The sequence below is a fragment of the Tachyglossus aculeatus genome, chromosome 24 (assembly GCF_015852505.1).
Source record: "Tachyglossus aculeatus isolate mTacAcu1 chromosome 24, mTacAcu1.pri, whole genome shotgun sequence".
Lineage (NCBI taxonomy): Eukaryota > Metazoa > Chordata > Mammalia > Monotremata > Tachyglossidae > Tachyglossus > Tachyglossus aculeatus.
This window is the reverse complement of record NC_052089.1, coordinates 7,667,789-7,689,106: the sequence shown is the minus strand read 5'-3', so window position 1 is coordinate 7,689,106 and position 21,318 is coordinate 7,667,789. Positions and strand designations below refer to the sequence as shown.

The 21,318-nt window shown below is 45.4% G+C and overlaps 1 protein-coding gene across 1 annotated transcript; it reads left to right on the top strand.

Moving 5' to 3' along the window:
- Nucleotides 1–418: 418 nt before the first annotated feature.
- GUCA1C (guanylate cyclase activator 1C) lies at nt 419–10,394 on the top strand. Its single transcript, XM_038766142.1, has 7 exons — nt 419–464; nt 1,078–1,181; nt 4,940–5,051; nt 5,338–5,375; nt 8,363–8,450; nt 10,037–10,041; nt 10,251–10,394. The coding sequence occupies exons 1-7, from the start codon at nt 419–421 to the stop codon at nt 10,392–10,394; spliced, it is 537 nt and encodes a 178-aa protein (XP_038622070.1).
- The last annotated feature ends 10,924 nt before the right edge of the window (nt 10,395–21,318 follow it).

The following is a 21,318-nucleotide window of genomic DNA, read 5'->3' as shown; positions in this document are numbered from 1 at the left end:
AAAGAACCACGCTGTACTGGTACAGCCCTTCAAAGCCCTACTGAGAGCTCACCTCCTCCAGGAGGCCTTCCCAGACTGAGCCCCCTCCTTCCTCTCCCCCTCCCCATCCCCCTCGCCCTACCTCCTTCCCCTCACCACAGCACCTGTATATATGTCTGTACAGATTTATTACTCTATTTATTTTACTTGTTCATAGTTAGTATTCTATTTATTTTATTTTGCTAATACATTTTGTTTTGTTGTCTGCCTTCCCCTTCTAGACTGTGAGCCCGTTGTTGGGTAGGGCTCAATACCCTAAGTAAGTGCTCAATAAATACGATTGAATGAATGAAAATGGCAGAACCAGGATTAGAACCCAGATCCCCCTGCCCAAATTACCTAGGATCTCTAAGTCTAATTGGCAGACAGCAGATAGCACATGCCCATCAGTGGACTTCTCACTAAGTTCTTCAATCTGCTAATAGGTCAGTTCCTAGATACCCAAATTTGGAAATTAAGATACTGCCAAAAGTTAACTCAAGTTAAATGACTTGCCCAAGTTCACACAGCTAGGCCGCTCTGCTTCTCCTGTAGGAGAGAAGAGAACGGGGAGAAGAAGGCTTGGTTGAGGGCAACACCATTAGAGGAATCTCAAACTAATCCAATTGTAGCCTCCAAAAAGCCAGGAATAATAACAATTAATCGTGGTATCTGTTCAGCACATATTACTTATTACGCACTGTACTAAGCACTGGGGTAGATACAAGATAATCAGGTTGGACACAGTCCCTATGGGCTCATGGTCTTAATTCTTATTTTACAGATGAGAGAATTGAGGCACAGAGAAGTGATTTGTCCAAGGTTAAGCAACAAATGAGTGGCAGAGCCAGGATTAGAACCCACGTCCTCTTGAATCCCAGGCTCCTGCTCTAGCCATTAGGCCACGCTACTTTTCAGATCAGAATCGTAAGAAGCTCTAGTACGGAAGCTCTTTGTGGGCAGGAAATGTGTCTCCCAATCTCATGGTAGTGAACTCTCCCAAATTATTCATAAGTGCTCAGTGATGTTCCGGGAAAGATAGCTGAGAATTTTTTTCAGGCCAATCCCGGGGCCGTGGAAGTTTCGAGTCCAGCCAGCGGGAACTAGAATTTCCCACGTTTGAGGCTTTCTCCCGGCAGGGCCGAGTCGGTTTCAGTTGCAAGGTATCTCAGGCCGGGAAGAAATCCCCTTGGGCGATCACCCTGCAGCTGAGCTCTGACAGGGGGCACTGGGGTCTGGCAGTTTAGATTGCCCTTTTAATTCAGAAAATTGACCTCTTCCTCCTGCCTTCTGGAAATCTCTTTGTGTAAACCGTTTGAAGGGGCTCCCTGGTTTTGGATCAACCTGGCTTACGTGGCCTGGGTCCCGGGGTTCATTAACCTATTTGTTGCCCTGCAACTCGAAGCCCTGTTGTTCTGACCCGGGCAGCGGCCGATGTCATTATTACCGTGGAATAATGTGCATTTGTTTGGGGACTGGGAACTGCCTGTTATTCAACGTCGGAACTGGAAACGGGTAAACCAATTCATCTTAATCTTCTCAAAGGCACTGGCTAGATCAGAGCTAGACTGAATGAGTCCCAGCCTTATTCTGTCCAGTGGCCCAGCAATAATTCATCGATAAAAACGATGATGATATAAAAATAGCTCACATTCCCTTGGATCTTTCAGGCAAATTGGCTAATAACAGAGAGCACATGCCCGATGGTGGACTTTTTTTTTCAATGGTATTCATTAAGCGCTTACTATGTCCGAGGCACTGTACTAAGCGCTGGGATGGATGCAACCTAGTCAGTTTAGACACAGCCCTTGACCCTCATTGCCTTACAGACTTAATCCCCTACTGAGACACAAAAAAGTGCAGTGATTTGCTCAAGGTCACACACCAGACAAGTGGCAGAGCAGGATTAGAACCCAGGCCCCTCTGACCCCCAGTCTCATACTGTCTCCACCCTGCCACATTGCTTTTTGGATTTGTTACTTGATTCTTCAATCTACATTGGTCAGCTCCTAGAGTCCCAAATTTGGAAATTAAGATGCTTCCAAAAGGAATCTCAGTGTTCTTCTGGGTTACTCTTTTACCAAATACTCTAGTCTTTGCCTCTCTGAGGTGCAGGAACATTGGTTTAACCTTCAGACTGGGAACAATATCCTCATTTTCGGAAAGTAATTATTCAAGGGTTAAGTGAAGTTTCTCTCAGTATATGTTAATGGTATTTTTTAAGCACTTACCATGTGTTAAGCCCTAGCTAAACACTGGGGTTGATATAACTTAATCAAGCTGGACAGAGTCCATGTCCCAGCTGAGACTCACGGTCTTAATCCCCAGTTTACAGATGAGGTAACTGAAGTGACGAGAAGTTTAATGACTTGCCCAAGGTCACACAGCAGACAAGTGGAGGAGAAGGTAAGAGTCTTTTGTGGAGAAGCAGCGTGGCTCAGTGGAAAGAGCATGGGCTTTGGAGTCAGAGGTCATGGGTTTGAATCCCAACTCCACCACATGTCTGCTGTGTGACCTTGGGCAAGTCACTTAACTTCCCTGAGCCTCAGTTACCCCATCTGTAAAATGGGGATTAAGGCTGTGAGCTCCACGTGGGACAACTTGATCACCTTGTATCCCCCCCGAGTGCTTAGAACAGTGCTCTGCACATAGTAAGTGCTTAGCAAGTGCCATTATTATTATTATTATTATTATTATTATCTGGACAGCTTTTTGGGGGCATGTTGGGGGCATGATAAGCAGCGTGGCTCAGTGGAAAGAGCCCGGGCTTTGGAGTCAGAGGTCATGGGTTCAAATCCCGGCTCCGCCAATTGTCAGCTGTGTGACTTTGGGCAAGTCACTTCACTTCTCTGGGCCTCAGTTCCCTCATCTGTAGAATGGGGATTAAGATTGTGAGCCCCACGTGGGACAACTTGATCACCTTGTAACCTCCCCAGCACTTAGAACAGTGATTTGCACATAGCAAGCGCTTCACAAATACCATTATTATTATTATGTTGTGGATGTTTTCTATCGATTATTCAATCAATCAGTGATTATTGAGAGAGCTTTACTATGGGCAGAACACTGTAGTAAGCACTTGTGTGAGTACATTAGAGTCAGTGCCAGTTGTGGGGGGTGGGAGGTGAGGGAAGGACATAGGAGCAAGATGTTAGGCTGGAGGGAGGAGGGGGAAGGAGGGGGGGACTGGTGGGAGTGGGAGCAGAGCTGGGGGGAGACAAGGCTTTGGTGGCTAGGAATGGGGAGGCCAGGTGGGTCAAGAAGAGAGGCAGGGTGGAGGCCGGGCAGGGGGGGTGTCTCAAAGACCCTCCCTCAACTGAGCCCAGGCTTCGTGCAGTTAGCTCCCTCATCACGGTGGGGGGGATGAGTGGATAGTCACAATCAGAAGGGGTGGGAGAGAGCCTCTAGACCGTAAGCTCGTTGTGGACAGGAACTGTGTCTCTTTAGTGTTGTATTGGGCTCTCCCAAGTGCTTAGTACGGTGCTCTGCACACAGTTTTTCTAGGATCCTAATAAATGTTTTCAGTAACTTGCCTGAACTCCAGTCCGTTGACGAAATTGAATGCTCTCACAAAGTCTGGGAGCACAGAGCGATAAGAACAAAATCTGGCCCTTCCAACAAAGAGCTTTCAGAAAAAGAAAACACGAAAGAGGCTAAAGAAATCCAAGGGGTCATTAGGTTTTTTATTATTGTCATTATTATTATCACGCTCTGAAATGTTCTGGGTCACGAAAGTCTTAGCTTCTCCCATCCCACTCCTCACAAATCATACCAGAGAGTACAGAAGGTTTTGACAGTTTTGTTCTGAGCTACAACATCAATCGTATTTATTGAGCGCTTACTATGTGCAGAGCACTGTACTAAGCGCTTGGAAAGTACAAATTGGCAACATATAGAGACAGTCCCTACCCAACAGTGGGCTCACAGTCTAAAAGAAAAGCTACAACGCTTTTCACTTGTTCAGTCATTCATTCGGTCATATTTATTAAGCACTTACTGTGTGCAGAGCACAGTACTAAGTGCTTGTTGTTTGATACTATACCTATGCTGTGTTAACCACGGTGTTTGTTCAAATAGCAAATGCTTAACAGAAAAAGTATTGCTTTTATTATTACTGAAATACAACAGAAGCCCTCCTGAAATCCCATCTCCTCCAAGAAGTCTTCCATGACTAACCTCCTACCTCCCCATCTTTTATCTCCCACATCCAGAACTCTGGTACGCCCGAGTTATCTAAAGCACTCCGCCTTTCCCATCTGGGTGGCATTCCCCTCTCCCAGCCCCACAGCACTACAGACATATCCATAATTTATTTATTTGTATTGATGTCTGTCTCCCCCCTCTAGGTTATAAGCTTGTTTTGGTCAGGGAATGTGTCTGTTCATTGTTGTATTGTACTCTTTCAAGCGCTTAGTACAGTGCCCTGCACACAGTAAGCACTCAGTAAATACAATTGAATGAATGAATGAATTTACACAGGCAAGCCGCTTAATTTCTCAGTGTCTGTCTCCCTGATTGCAAAATGGAGATTTCAATCCCTGTTCTCCCTCCTACTTAGATTGAGAGCCCCATATAGGACAGGGACTGTATCTGGCCTGATTAACTTGTATTTACCTCAGTGCTTAGAACGAGGCTCCGTACACAGTGAGCACTTACCAAATATCCTTTAAAAATGATAAAAGTGTGAAGAAACAATGTCAGTCTGGCTAGGATATGATGTGCCAAGGAGAGATTTAAAGATGAAGCTTTAAATTGTCAGCTTTCTTTGGAGTATTGTCCCTTTCCTAAGTGTGAAACATCCTGGGAAATGAGCATGGCAAAGTCTTTGCCAGAGAGACTGGATTCCCAAATGCTAATAGGCCACAATCACCTCTAATTGCGCTGGTTAACGTGATCATCCCTGTTCCCTCTCTTTCTGTAGCACGGATTTAATGACTATTTAGAGTACGTCGCTGCCATCAATCTGGTTATACAAGGGAAAATAGGCCAAAAACTAAAGTGGTATTTTAAGCTCTACAGTGAGGATGGAAATGGTTTGATGATAATAATAATAATAATAATAATAATAATAATAAATAATGGCATTTATTAAGCGCTTACTATGTGTAAAGCACAGTTCTAAGCACTGGGGAGGTTACAAGGTGATCAGGTTGTCCCATGGGTGGCTCACAGTCGTCATCCCCGTTTTACAGATGAGGTAACTGAAGCACAAAGAAGTTAAGTGACTTGCCCAAAGTCATACAGCTGACAATTGGCAAAGCCGGGATTTGAACCCATGACCTCTGACTCCAAAGCCCGTGCTCTTTTCCACTGAGCCATGCCTGATGGACAAGAAGGAACTGTTGAGCATTTTCACTGTAAGCCCTCATCCCTGCCCCACCCCAGGTCAAAGGGGGTCGCCCAGGCAGAGCCCCCTCAAAATAGGGAATGAGGCCGCTGCCACTCTGGAAAGTTAAGATTGTTGAAATGGATTTCCCTCTTCCTGTGGAGAAAAACTCGCCTAAATCAACATAGCTTAGTGGGCCTGGGCATCAGAGGACCTGGGTTCTAATTTTGGCCCCACCACTTCTCAGCTGTGTTACCTTAGGCAAGTCATTTCACTTCTCTGGGCCTCAGTTCCCTCTTCTGCAAAACGATCTGTTCTCCTTCCAAATGGGACCTGATGATCTTGTATCTTCCCCAGAGACAGTACAGTGCTTGGCACACAGTAAAAGCTTAATAAAAGCCACTATTATTATCAATCAACTCAGAGTCTGTAGAAAAATGCAGGAAATCACAGCCATTCTTCCTCCCATCCTTCCCCCAGTTCCCCACCACCCAGGGGACCTGCCCCCCAACCTTTTGGGGGTGCTTTAAAGGGCAATGATCTGTGGATGGATGTTCGGGGTCTCCGGGGAGACATACTGGCTACAGGCAAACTGATCTTTGAGCTCACGCGTTTGTCTGCAGACGACATATCACACAGACTCCGGGCTCACATCTTCCTCTGTGGGGGTGACATTTTCATCAAATTTAAATCGCTGCAGGATCAGGGGCATATTAATCAGATCTTTAACTAGGCCGTGGAATGCCTGTTGATGCTTGAAAGGGGAGGGTCCAGACAGAAAACTGGAAACACTTCCCTCAGTGGCAGGGGTGAGAGCGTGGAATCAGTGTGATGCTGTGCGGACTGGAACTCTTACTACAACCCAACCCGCACACTTCAGTCCTCTAATGCCCACCTTCTCACTGTGCCTCGATCGCCGTACCGCTGACCTCTCACTCGTGTCCCGCCTCTGGCCAGGAGCTCCCTCCCTCTTCATATCTGGCAGACAATGACTCTCCCCACCTTCAAAGTCTTATTGAAGCCACATCTCCTCCAAGAGGCCTTCCCTGATTAAGCCCTCATTTCCTCTTCCCCTTCTCCCTCCTGCATCACGCTTGAACTTGAATTTCCTCCCACCTTGTTTATGCTCACATCTGAAATTCATTTATTTATATTAATGTCTGTCTCCCCCTCTAATCTGTAAGTTCCTTGTGAGCAGGGAATATGTCACCAATTCTGTTATGTTGTATTCTTCCAAGCGCTTAGTACAGTGCTCTGAACACAGTAAGTGCTCAGTAAATACAAATGAGTGACTGACGCTGAGAGGAGCAGTATGCTGACTACCTGCTGAACCCCTCTAAAATGGTTAGGGAGAGACCACCCACCACATCAGCATGGACCCCTCACCCCCAGATCTAGCCAGACTCATCATCAATCATCATCAATTCTATTTATTGAGCGCTTACTATGTGCAGAGCACTGTACTAAGTGCTTGGGAAGTACAAATTGGTAACATATAGAGACAGTCCCTACCCAACAGTGGGCTCACAGTCTAAAAGGGGGAGACAGAGAAAAAAACCAAACATACTAACAAAATAAAATAAATAGAATAGATATGTACAAATAAAATAAATAAATAAATAAATAGAGTAATAAATATGTACAAACATATATACATATATACAGACTCCTCTACTGGTTCATTCAATCCCTTGAAGGCAGGGATCATACTCTCCTAAGCGCTTAGTACAGTGATCTTTGCAAACTAAGTGCTCTATAAATACCACTGACTGGCTGATTAGCTTGCACTGAACACCCACTTGGTGTGGCGCCCTACGCTAGACTCTCGGGAAGCACGGAACGACGGAGTGACAGGTTCCCTGCCCTCAGCGAGCTTACCTTTTAACGGGGCAGACAAAGATCAAAATATTCAAAGTGGGTGACAGGGAGGATGATGACTGATAATAATAATTATGGTACTTGTTAAGCCTTTAGTATGTACCAAGCACCGTTCTAAGAGCTGGGGTAGCTACCAGTTAATCAGTCCCAGTCTCACACTCTTAGCCCCATTTTACAGGTGAGGTAACTGAGGCCCAGAGAAGAGAAGTGAGTTGCCCAAGGTCACCCGGCAGACAAGTGGTGGAGCCAGGATTAGTACCCAGGTCCTCGCGGCTCCCAGGCCTGTGCTGTATCCACTAGGCCACGCTGGCTTCTCGTAGTGTAACGCAAACCCATTGGGAATGTGGCCAGTCACAACTCAGCTGCATATGGAAAGCGGGTAACAGAGAAAGAGGGGGAAGAAGAGAAACGATGTGGCCTAATGGTTAGAGCCCAGTCGTGGGAACCACAGGACCTGGGTTCTAATCCTCACTCCGCCAACTGGGTGACCTTGGGCAAGGTGCTTCACTTCCTCTGTGGCTCAGTTTCCTCAACTGCAAAATGGGGATACCTGTTTTTCCTCCTCCTTAGACTGTGAGCTCCATGTGCAACAGAGACTGTATGATAATAATAATAATGGTATTTGTTAAGGGCTTAGTAAGTGTGCCAAGCACTGTTCTAAACACTGGCACTGTTCTAAGCATTGAGAATAAGCGAGGTGTAGAGGCTATGTGCTAAGGCTGTATCTGGCTAGATTAACTTGTATCTACCCTAGCATATAGAACAGTGCGTGACAATTTGTAAGTGCTCAACAAATACTACTAGGAAAAAAATGGAGAGGAAGGGAAGCAGGATTAAATACTCAATCAATGCCTCCAGAACACAGCCCTGGCCTCCAAACCCTGGCCCCTTTTCAGCCTTTCTGCCACTCAGAGTAATTTTAACGGAATCTGTAATACCATGCAAATTAAGGTGGTAATCCTTTAGGCTGGAGTCTGTTAATTAAATTTCCCGGCCTCATTATATGGGACTGAATGAAAATCTGAACTATTTATTCATTTTTAAAAGTGGGAACAATACTGAATGATAAAAGATCATGTCCTGAGCCCCTCTGCCTTTGTCTCTGAAGGGGGAAGGCAAGTGATAATTTTGGGGTTTCAGGCTGTGAAGGCTATTAGTGGCCAGCAGACTATGAGCACGGGAGAATTCACGGTCACTGTGTTTCAAAAGATCGACGTGAATGATGACGGTAAGGAACTCCCGCCCCTAGAAGGTCTTTTCTTTTAACGGTATTTGTTAAGCGCTTACTATGTGCCAGGCACTGTACAAAGCATGGGGATAGATACAAGTTAATCAGATCAGGCACAGCCCCTGTCCCACATGGGGCTCACGGTTTTAATCCCCATTTTACAGATGAGGGAACTGAGGCACAGAGAAGTGAAGTGATTTGCCAAAGGTCACATGGCAGACTAGTGGTGGAGTCAGGATTAGAATCCGGGTCCATGCTCTATCTACTAGGCCATGATGCTTCTCCGGAACGCCGGCGGGGTTGATGGTTAGATATGAAATTTTCAATTCCGATCTTAAATGTCTAAATATTATTCATTCATTCAATTGTATTTATTGAGCACTTACTGTGTGCAGAGCACTGTACTAAGCGCTTGGGAAGTACAAGTTAGCAACATATAGAGACGGTCCCTACCCAACAGTGGGTTCTATCATCTTCACTAAATGAGTATCCGAGAACAAAATTTGGCTATTATAGATTATTTTAGAGTCCGTCTGTTTCTGTGAGGCACTTCAGTTTTATAACTTGTTGGAGAGTCTATCTGTATAATTGACTTTTGCAAACTTACGAAGCAACTGCTATGTATGAAAGTCAGAACTCCTATGTTAATGTGTAATGAATGACTACTACATTAAAGTTACTATTTGGGACTATTTTACATAATTTTGTGCATAAATGCTCCATTCACGGTAGCCATTCACATTCTGAATGTCAGTGTGATTCCAACTTATAATACAATACAAAAGATACAATCTGTGCCATGTGAAAGATAAAGAAATGCAGGAAGAAGCACCAAACCCTCTATGTAGGGTCTTTGTTCCAAAGGGGATAACGCGGTGAAAATAATAATGATGGCATTTTTTTAAAGCACATATTCTATGCTAAGCACTGAGGTTGGTGCAGCGTTATGAGATGCAACACACATGGTTTCACAATCTATCTCATCTCCATTTTACAGATGAAGGAACTGAGTCCCAAAGAAACTAAGTGACTTGTCTGCTGTGCGACCTTGGACAAGTCTCTTCACTCCTCTATGCCTCAGTTCCCTCATCTGAAAAATGGAGATAAAGACTGTGAGCCCCATGTGGGACAGGGACTGTGTCAAATCTGATTAGCTTGCATCTACCCCAGTGCTCAGTATTGCAGATTATTTTAGAGTCCATCTGTTTTTGTGAGGCATATCAATTTTAATAATAAGCGCTTAACAAATGCCATATAAAAAAAACTGGGGTCTGTGTGGGTGTCAGTGGGAAGGGCCCATCTTACCTCCTTCCCTTCCCCACAGCACCTGTATATATGTATATGTTTGTACATATTTGTTACTCTATTTATTTATTTATTTTACTTGTACATATCTATTCTATTTATTTTATTTTGTTAGTCTGTTTGGTTTTGTTCTATGTCTCCCCCTTCTAGACTGTGAGCCCACTGTTGGGTAGGGACTGTCTCTATATGTTGCCAACTTGTATTTCCCAAGCGCTTAGTACAGTGCTCTGCACACAGTAAGTGCTCAATAAATACGATTGATGATGATGATGATGATGAAGGGCAGGTGGATTCTATACTACTACTACTAATAATAGCATTTGCTAAGTGCTTACTATGTGTCAAACACTGTTCTAAGCACTGGGGTAGAAACAAGCTAATCAGGTTGGAAACAGTAATGGCCTCAGAGTCCCCAACTCCCAAAATCCCATGCAGGCACGCAACCCACTCCTCTCTAACCTAACCTCGCTAACCTCCCACTCTGCCCCACGGCAGTTGACTTTAGAGGAATTCCTCAGTGGCATCGAGAAAGACCAGGACCTTCTGGAGTTGACCTCCAAGAGCTTCGACCTTTCCAACGTCCTGAAAGTAATCCGGGATGGGGGCCACACAACGCCTGAGATCCTGACTGCGGATTGAAGGCTGAGCTGAGGATGTCCTGTGGCTGGAGATGGGGCCGGGGGTGCCGTGGACCTCACCCTCCATACACCGTTCTCTGACTATTCGTCTCCTCCACCTCATCCCCAATCTCTTGTCACATCCTGCCATTGGCCCAGAGTGCCCTCCCTCTTCATATCTGACAGACGATCACTCTCCCTGCTTTCAAAGACTTACTGAAGGCACATCTCCTCCAGTAGGCCTTCCCTGACATAGCCCTCCTTTCCTCTTCTCCCATTCCCTTTTGCGACAGCCTGATTTGCTTGCTTACTCACCCTCCCCGACAGCACTTATGTACAAATCCGTAATTTAAATATGTATATTAATGTCTGTCTCCCCTTCTAGACTTGAGCTCATTGTGGGAAGGGAATGTGTCTGTTATATTGTACTCTTCCAAGAGCTCAGTAAGGTGCTGTGCACACAGGAAGCGCTCAATAAATATGACTGATTGATTGTTTGGTCTTATGTGACTGGAAAATCCATCTCTCTACATGAATCCTCCTGGGGATTCCCAGAGACCATCTCCCTCCTCATTCCTGGACCTGAATCATGAGTAGAACACTGGGATTTTACCCCATATCCTTTTCAGGAAAGCAAACAGACCCACCCCGTCCTTGTTAAGAATCTCTACCAGACCCTTCTCCAGCAGTTATAATTACAGTGACAAAGCAATGGATCAACTTCTGAATCAGTGCAGTGGGGCAGCGATCGCCTTAACACCGCCTTAAATGGAATAATCACAGCTTGAAATAGGACTGGATTATCTGGGCAGTATCCTCCCCAGGTTTAGCGTTCCAGAGACAGACATCCAGGGATTTAACCACTATTGACTTGACTGAGGACTTGATCCCTGAATCTTTCTTCCTTTTCCCAAGCTCTTGAAAACGCTCCAGACCAATCCGTCGTCGAGCTGGACCCCCAGAGTCTTTCCTACCCAATTCGTCACAAAAATGCGTGACCGGTTCAGAAAGGGTGACACATCTTTGGCAATTATTATCCCAGCTGCCGGTTTGATCAATACGACAAGACAGCGAGGAGCCGCTACATTAAGCACTTGACATTTTAAACAGCCCTGACATTAGAGCTCTGACATTTAATTTCTTTTTATCCCTTCCAAAAAAATGGAATGATGAATGGAATTTCTTGATGGGTTAGAACTTTGGAGTTTTCTGTTTCTGTCTCAGGAACCCATTAGCCAAACCAGGCCGGGTTAGATTTTATAGGGCGGAGGAAGAACGCTGAGTTCAAAGTGGATGGGATGAGTCTTCATATTGGAAACTTTTGAAACCGTTCAGGACGCACGTTAAAACCGTCTAGTGGGAAATTCTCCACCAGTAATAATTTGTGGTATTTGCTAGACACTTACTGTGTGCCAAGCGCTGTTCTAAATGCTGGGATAGTGAAGGGGAGGGCGAATTGGTATCAAATCCCGATTGTACAGATGAGGAAACGGAGGCATGGACATATTAAGTGACTTGTCTAAGGTCACACAGCAGGGCAGTGGTGGGGCTGGGATTAGTAGTAGTAGTAATAGTGTTTATTCAGCTCTTACTGTATGCTGAACACTGTTCTAAACCTTGGGGGAAAAATCTTCAGGTGGTAATTATACAGAGGTCCTTGTCCTTCTAAGCCTTCACAATCTATGAAGTCAACTTGTCCCCTAGTCTGTCAGCTTGCTGTGGGTAGGGAATGGGTCTACCAACTCCATTATATCTTGCCCTCCTAAACACTTAGTTTAGTGCTCTGCGAAAAGTAAGCACTCAATAAATACCTTGGATTAATTGATTGAGTGATTGATTGAACCCAGATCTTTTGACTCCCAAGCCCATGCCCTAACTATCCAGTCACACTGCTCCTCCATGAACCATTACGGGGAAGCTGTGGAACGTTTTGGGAGAATGGCCATCACCTCGCAACTTGGCCACTTATCCAGGCCCCATTCTTCACCCTTTTTTTTTTTCCAAACTATGCCCAGATGCTTTTTAGGGAGTGGAGGCTGTACCCAACTGAGAGACACAGTTAGGATGAGAACTGGTTGTCCACAGGAGCCAGAAATAGCCCACACTACAGGAGGGACTGCTGCTTTGTTTTTTTTTTTTAATCATACTAACTTTTAAGCATGAAAATTAAGACCTTACTGGGAAATTCAAAGGCCTTCTGTGAGAAGAAACTCTGCTCACTAGAGCGGCTGAGATCAGGAGAAACAGTGTGGCCTAGTGGATAGAGCTCAGGTCTGGGAGTTGGAAGGTCCTGGGTTCTAATCTTGGCTTCACTGCTTGTCTGCTGTGTGATCTTGGGCAAGTCACTTCACTTGCTGGGCCTCAGTTGGGATGAAGACTGTGAGCCCCATGTGGGACAAGGACTTTGTCCAACCTGATTAGCTTGTATCTAGCCCAGGGCTTAGAAGAATGCTTGACATATAATAAGCGCTTAACAAATACTATTATTATTATTATTATTATTAGGAGACAGCCTCTGGGGAATGGAGACAGAGATCGCTCTTCTAGGTGCAGTATGGCTTAGTGGATAGATCACGGGCCTGAGGGTCAGCAAAGACATGGGCTCTAATCCCAGCTCCTCAATCTGTCTGCTGTATGACCTTGGGCAAATCACTTAACTTTTCTGGGTCTCAGTTACCTCAGCTGTAAAATGGGGATGAAGGCTGTGAGTCCCATGTGGGAGAGGGACTGTGTCCAACCTGATTAACTTGTATCTCCCCCAGCACTTAGAACAGTGCTTGGCACATAGTACGCACTTAGTAAATGCCATAAAAAAATACCACAATTATTATTAGGAGACTGCCTCTGGGGAATGTAGATACAGGTTGTTCTTCCAGGTGGCTCCAGGCCAGTTCTGTCATGCTGACCTGTCATCTGAACTCATTTGAAAAGCAGCGTGGTCTAGTGGGTAGAGATAAGGCCTAGAAGTCAGACGGTCATGGGTTCTAATCCCTGCTCTGCCACTTGTCTGCTTTATGACCTTGGCCAAGTCGTTTGACTTCTCTGAGCCTCAGTTACCTCATCGGTAAAATGGGGATTGAAAATGTCAGCCCCATGTGGGACAGGGACTTTGTCCAATCTGATTGACTTGTGTCAACCCCAGTGCTTGGCACATAGTAAGTACTTAACAAGTACCATAGTTATTATTATTATTTCCATTAGGCCACACTGCTCCTTCATCCACCACCCTTCCACCAGGACGTGGGCAGGGATTCAGGCCCTGAAACACAAAACCCCCTTCCTGCACTTATGTATAGATCAGTAATTTTATTTATTTACATTGATGTCTGTTTACTTATACTGATGTCTGTCTCCCCAGCTCCAGTCATGGGCAGGGATTGTTGCTCTTTATTGCTGTATCATACTCTCCCAAGTGCTTAGTAGAGTGCTCTGCACACAGTAAGCACTTCATAAATAGGAATGAATGAATGAATGGAGAGCCTCCCTTGGAACATACCGTCCGAGAGGAGGCAGGCAGCCAGAGAGCCCAGTCGGAATATTTTAGATAGTCTTCTTCCACTCTCCGGGGGCCAAGACTGTTCAATTCAACACCGAAAGTCAGACTTGAACGAGCGTCTGATGAAATTTTTATAACCGGCTGATGGTTTTCTTCAGCTCAGTCAATTACTTTTCAAGGACGGGCTCAAGAATCTCTTCAAGATCCGACAGCCAAGGGAGGCTTTTCCCGCTCACCGACCTTGTCCTTAGCAGGGAATCATCCATCAGGCTGGGAGATGAGGCTCTCCGCGATAATGTGATATTCCTGGCTCTCAACTACAGGCGGCTATTTCCTAGCTCAGCCCGACTGTGTGCCCATCTAGACCTCCCCCTGGATGACAGTTTCCTTCAATCAACCAATCGTTCGTGTTTTTTGAGTGCTTACTGAGTGCTGGGCACTGAACAAAGCTCCCCAGAGAGTAGAATATCCTCTGGTTAGTAACTCCTGAAGAACACAGTGTCTTGATAGATTTTTTTCAAAGACGTAGCATTAGCAAAGGGCTAAATTCTCACTTTCCTTAGCCACCCTCAACTGTATATTTGGCTCTGTGCCCTTAAGCATTTTGATAATTACCCCAGCCCCACACCACTTAATACTTAATAATCCTTCCCAGAATTTAATGTCCATCTCCCCCTGAGCACTGTAAACTCCTTGTGAGCAAGCAGAGATTATGAATACCAACTCCAACATATTATATTTTCCCAAGTTCTTAGCAGTAAGTGCTCAATAATAACAATTGTGGCATCCGATAAACGTTCAGTATGTGTCAAGCACTAAGATCTGGGGTCGATACAAGATCATCAGGTTGGGCACAGTTCCTGTCCTACATGGGGTTTGCAGTCTAAATAGGAAGGAGACCGTAGTGAATCCTCCCCATTTTATAGATGAAGAAACTGAGGCACAGGGAAGGTAAGTGACTTTCCCAAGGTCATAAAGCAGGCAGGTGGCAGAGCTGGGGTTAGAACCCTGGCCCTCTGATTCCCAGGTCTTTGTGCAGTTTCATTGCTCCACTAACTCAACACACAGCTGACCACTCCTTGATAGCCACATTAAGATCCAGGACAACAGGTATTTAATCCCCATTTTTACAGATGAGGAAACTGAGGCCCAGAGAAGTGAAGTGTCTGGTTCAAGAGCACAGAGCAGACGAGCCGGGATTAGTACCTACATTTCCTGAATTCCAGTCCTGAGCTCTTGCCACTAGGCCACATTACTTATTTCCCCACACCATCAAATCACCTCCCCAAATTCTCCTCAAATCTCTCTTGCAAAAACCTTCCATTCACTGAGAAGACCATGGCCAGGATCACTTCATGTCTCTGCAGAGGCTTCTGGGGATCAGGCAGAGAAAGGAGAGGTTTCCTCTCCACCATCCTAAAATGAAGGATCCTGGGGTTTAGCCCAACCCGAGTAGTGAACAGTCTCCTCATTTCCCTGACCCTCACAGCTGTTCCAGATCACACATCTGCCTTCCAAACCCAAGAAGACCATCTCAATCAAATCAATCAATCAAGGGTATTTATTGAGCGCTGACTGTGTCCAGCAAACTATTCTAAGTGCTTGGGAGAGTAGCCTGTAAGCTCGCTGTGGACAGGGAATGCATCTGTTTATTGTTATATTGTACTCTCCCAAGCACTTAGTACACTGTTTTGCACATAGTAAGTGCTCAAGAAATACAGCTGAATGAATGAAGTATGATATAATAGCTTTGATAGACACATTCCCTGCCCACAAGCTTCGGTCTTGCTCTCCAATCTCCCTCCTCCATCTCCTTCCTCACACTATCCCCCCCCAAATCCGACAGATCCCATCTCTCCCCATGTTCCAATTCCACCTCCTCCAACAAGCCTTCCCTGATTTCATCTTCTCACATCCCCACACCATAGAAGGCCAGGAGCAAACTTCAGCCCCACTCAGTCTTTCCGTATACACTCCCTCTAGACTGTAAGATTGTGAACCTGGCACCCAACTGTAATATTAGATGCTCCCAAGGGTTTAGTCCAGTGCTCTATGTCGTGAGCCCCCGGCTCATTCTACACATGACCTGCCTGGACTGGGGAAGCTTCAGTGACACATAGTAGGAGTCAAACCCTACCTCTGGTCATCAAGGTTACTGGGGAACGTTTTTTACTTAGTTTTATCAACATGCAAGGAAGTGGCACGTACACACACTCACTCCACCAAGTGTCCAATACCAGTCTGGGGTCAAGGGAGCCCATTCTGCCGACACTTCTTCTTTCTGCTTCCAAATGCTGTTGCTTTCTAGCCTGCTTCCTCCTTGCTTCTCCTCTTCAGGCCTCTGCTCCAGGTGCTTCAGGGCTTTCTGTGATTCAAAGCAGCCACCTTTTACCTGCCTTAGGCATGCAGCTGAGGCTCTACTTAGTAGTCACTGATTAGCCCAGGCCCATTCCTGGGTAGAACAGGGAGAGAAATCTCAGCCTCCCTCCATGCTTTGCCCCCCACACAGGCCTGCAATTACCTGTCTCAGGTAGAACCACTCAGTGACTTTGCCAATCTCTTCCTTCTTGTTGTTGTTCCGGGTCAGAGTCACTAATAAGGCAGCTTGTTGGGGACTCACCATGCTCCACACATAGTAAGCACTCAGTAAATACCACTGATTGATTGTACTAAGCGCTTAGGAAGTACTAATGGGCATTGTATACAGACAGTCCCTACCCAACCATGGGCTCACAGTCTAGAGCCATTCTTGAATATACTCCCTCTGGTCCATCAGCTCATTGTGGGCAGAGAACGTGTCTACTGACTGTTGTGTTAGACTCTCCTGAGCGTTCAGTATGGTGTTCTGCACACAGTAATCGCTCGATAAATACCATCGATCGGTGGATTGTATATATGTCTATTCCACTGTACATTCAAGACGGATTTAGGGAGGTCTTTGGAGTGCATACCTTTGGTTTCAATTTTATCGACAGTGTAAAGATAATAATAGTGATGACATTTATTAAGCACTTACTGTGTGCAGAGCTCTGTTCAAAGCGTTGAGGAGGTTACAAGGTGATCAGGTTGTCCCATGGGGGGCTCACAGTCTTAATCCCCATTTTACAGATGAGGGAACTGAGGCACAGAGAAGTTAAGTGACTGGCCCAAGGTCACACAGCTCTTACCCCTCTCTGTCTTCTCTCCATTCCTAGCAAGAGGATGCTTGAAGGAACTGTTTGCTTGAATACTGTTATGGTCAGCAGAGGGCCATTCAGTTGATCGATCAATCAGTGGTATTTACTGAGCACTTACTTTATGCTAAGCACTTGGAAAAGTATAGTACAACAAAATTAGCAGACGCGTTCTCTGCTCATGGGGAAGCAGTGTGGCTTACTGGAAATAGCACGGACTTGGGAGTCGGAGATTGTGGGTTCTAACCTCTGCCAATTATCAACTGTGTGACTTTAGACAAGTCACTTCACTTCTCTGTGCCTCAGTTACCACATCTGTTGAATGGGGATTAAGACTGTGAGCCCCACATGGGACAATCTGATTACCTTGTGTCTACCCCAAGGACAGTGCTTGGCACATAGTAAGCACTTAACAAATACTATTATTATTATTATTATTATTATTATTATTATTAATGAGCCAGCACTGCCTAGTGGAGTCAAAAGGACAATGGGCCTTGAAGTCAAAAGCACCTGAGTTTTAATCCTAGCTCCTCCAAATGTCTGCTGTAGGACCTTGGACAAGTCACTTAACTTCTTTGGGCCTCCGGTACCTCAATTGTAAAATGGGGATGAAGACCGTGAGCCCCATGCGGGACAGGGACTCTGTCCAACCCAATTACCTTGTATCTACCCCAGCACTTAGTACAGTGCTTGGCACCAAGTAAACACCTAACAAATACCACAATTATTATAATTATCTAGAGATGATCTTAGAGTCTAGAGATGATCTTAGATGATCTGGAAGGGGGAGGTGGGAAGCGCGTTTGCATTTGTTTGGCACTAACCATATTAACGTCAGTCTCCCGCTCTAGACTGTGAGCTCATTGTGGGCAGAGAATGAATGTATCCACTAATTCTGTTCTACTCTCCCAAGCGCTTAGAACAGAGCTCTACACATAGTAAAGGCTCAATAAATACCCCCGATGGATTGATTGATCGACCCTGGAACCCTGCTAGGATGAAGGCAGCTTGGTGAAGGAAGAGTCTATCCTGTGCTGAATCACTCTTGGCCTTTGGTGGATTCGATGTCTCACGGCTGATGTGATGTGCACAAAGCGTTCTGTACAGCCAGCCCAGAACACAGCGGTCCTGAGAGGAAGGGTCTATTAGCGGCGTTTATTCCCCAGGAACTTTCTGTCAGACGAGCAGCTGGTTGTTTTCATTGGGGATGTGGTTGCTTTCCTTCCCTTTCAAGCCTGAAAGGAAGGGACTGTTATTAATTCCCCTCTGAGGGAGTCAAAAAGCCCTTCCAAATCACCACGACTGAGCCTGTCAAAAAAAGCAGACGGGGAGAAAAGAGCCCTCTCTTGGCTCATTTCCTTTCCTTTCTTTATTGTTTTCTTCCACCCGACTTTCCCCAATGAAGCATTTGATAGAGCTCCTAATAATTACAGTCACTGTGACCTACTACAGTCTAAGCATTTTGCTGAGAAGAAGGGTCAATACAGTAGAGCCAGATCAGACCCAATACCTAACCTGGATGGGGCTCACAGTTTGAGAGATGATGAGAACAGTGATTTTATCCCCATTATACAGATGATGAAACTGAGGCACAGATAATTCAGCAGGCTACCCAGGAGCCAAGGGGAAGAGAGGGGATTAGAACCCAGGTCTCCTGAGTTCTGACAAGGCTGCGCTGCTTCCTCTAAGGACACTTGTGTAGCTTTTCCCTGAAAACTTGGCTAATTCTAGGACAAAGCGTTGGCTACATCAAGCTCACTGTGGGCAGGAAATGTGTTTATTGTTACATTCTACTCTTCCAAGAATTCAATGGGGAATTTGTGTGTCAACTCTGTTATATTGTAATCTTCCTAAACACTTAATACAGTTCTCCACACAGTAAGCACTCAATAAATACCGCTGATTGATTAAACACATGATAACCCTCTCCCCCTAGACTGTAAACTCATCATGGACAGGGAATTTGTGTATCAACTCTGTTCTACTGTACTGTCCCAAGCACTTAGTACAGTGCTCTGCACACAGTAAGTGCTCAATGAATAGATGGATTGATTAATAATGGGTAGATAGCTCCCCAGATAGCCATGAGCAATAGTTTTTTAGGTCACACTTAATCTATTCCTCCTCTAGCCCAGGGAGCTTGAGATCCCCCCGGTCCGGATGAAACATCACACAAATTCCAAGCCGGCGAAATGATCTAAATGGCCCATTTCTGTGCCGGATGACTGATAGGCTGATTCGAAAAGACTGACAAGAAGAGAGAGCCCTGTTTCCTATGTCATGACACTCTCCATCATTCTCTTTCAAAAATGAGGCCACTGAAGTTCTGAATGGGAAATTTTCTCCTCCGAATCTGGTCGCAGCTTCGACTCCGTCCGTTTGATTTCTCGGAGGTTGGAGGAAGGGGGAGACTGCCAGCTCTCAGAATGAATGGCTGCTGACAAATCTGCCCTTCCAGATTGCCAGCTTCTTTGCCCTGCTCTCTTTCCAGGGCATGGCCTGCTTAGTTGTCTCCCAAACCTAAACCCCTACAGTGACCACTCACCCCACTCTACTCTCCCAGGGGTTGGCAATACCCAACTCATTCAAATCCTCCCAAATGCATGGCAAAACACAAAGCAGGACTCTGGGGAACAGGGCCTGTAGGCGCTCGGAAGGAGCCAGAGGAAGAGTGAGAGGAAGCAGTGTGACTTTTTGAAAAGACGTTTTGGAAGATGTCACTTTTTCAAAAAACTTTTTATGGTATTTATTAAGCTCTGACTGTGTGCCAGGTACTATAGTAAGTGCTGGGGTAGATACTGTCTCATGTGGGGCTCACAGTCTTAATCCCCGTTTTACAGATGAGGGAACTGAAGCACTGAGAAGTGAAGTGAATTGACCAAGGTCATACAGCAGACATTCATTCATTCATTCATTCAGTCAGTCAATCGTACTCACTGAATGTTTACTGCATACAAAATGGTATACTAAGCACGTTGGAGAGTACAATATAACAATAAACAAACACATTCCTTGCCCACAGTGAGCACATGGGGTGGAGTCAGGATTAGAACCCAGATCCTTCTGATTTCCAGGCTGATGCTCTATCCAAGCTACTTCCCTGCCATGGAGTCATGGGTAAGCCACTTAACTCCTGTGCCTCAGTTGCCTCATTTGTAAAATGGGGATTAAATCCTACTCCTTCTTGAGCTCTCTCTTCCTCCCTTCAAGGCCCTGCTGAGAGCTCACCTCCTCCAGGAGTCCTTTCCAGACAGAGCCCCTTCCTTCCTCTCCCCCTCTTCCCCCTCTCCATCCCCCCACATCTTACCTCCTTCCCTTCCCCACAGCACCTGTATATATGTATATATGTTTGTACATATTTATTACTCTATTTATTTATTTTACTTGTACATATCTATTCTATTTATTTTATTTTGTTAATATGTTTGGTTTTGTTCTCTGTCTCCCCCTTTTAGACTGTGAGCCCACTGTTGGGTAGGGACTGTCTCTATATGTTGCCAATTTGTACTTCCCAAGTGCTTAGTACAGTGCTCTGCACATAGTAAGCGCTCAATAAATACGATTGATTGATTGATTAAGCTGTGAGCCTCATGAGGAACAGGGACAGTGTCCCAATCCGATGGTCTTGTGTCTAATCTAGCGCTTAGTACAGTGCTTGGCACACAGTATTGCACTTAACGAGTACCATTTACTCATTGGGAGGAGGAAAGCACCAGTCACTGCTCAACTTTTCCTGTGCCAGGGGCCTCCTCTCCATGAGAGGAGAAGATGGTTCATGGTTTCTCGTTCATTAATTCATTAATTCAGTTATATTCATTAAGCGCTTACTGTGTGCAGAGCACTATACCAAGCGTCTGGGAAAGAACAATACAATGCACCTTCATGTCTGAACAGCAAGACAAGGTTGAAACTCAGACAAGGGATGTTCATTCATTCATTCAAATATTTTTGAGCGCTTACCATGTGCAGAGCACTGTACTAAGCCCTTGGGAAAGTACAACACGACAAAACACAGTGACATTCCCTGCCTGCAATGAGCTTACAGTCTAGGCGGGGGTGGTGGGGGGAGATTGACATCAACACAAATAAATAAAATGACAGATATATGCATCAGTGCTGTGGGGCTGAGGTGGGGGAAGGTCAAAGGGAATAAGTAAGTCAGGGTGACGCAGAAGGGAATGAGAGATGAGGAAAAGGGGGAATGTGTGCTAATGTGTCTGCTAACTCTCAGAGTAAGCACTCAATAATTACTAGCGATTGTAATTATTTTAGAC

Bases quoted from the DNA above. Each gene is read 5' to 3' on its own strand.
- GUCA1C (XM_038766142.1), top strand. From the start codon at position 419: ATGCCCATCAGTGGACTTCTCACTAAGTTCTTCAATCTGCTAATAG. The intron at 465-1,077 runs GTCAGTTCCTAG...AATTTTTTTCAG, and splicing joins GTTCTTCAATCTGCTAATAG to GCCAATCCCGGGGCCGTGGA. The intron at 5,052-5,337 runs GTTTGATGATAA...CCACTGAGCCAT, and splicing joins CTACAGTGAGGATGGAAATG to GCCTGATGGACAAGAAGGAA.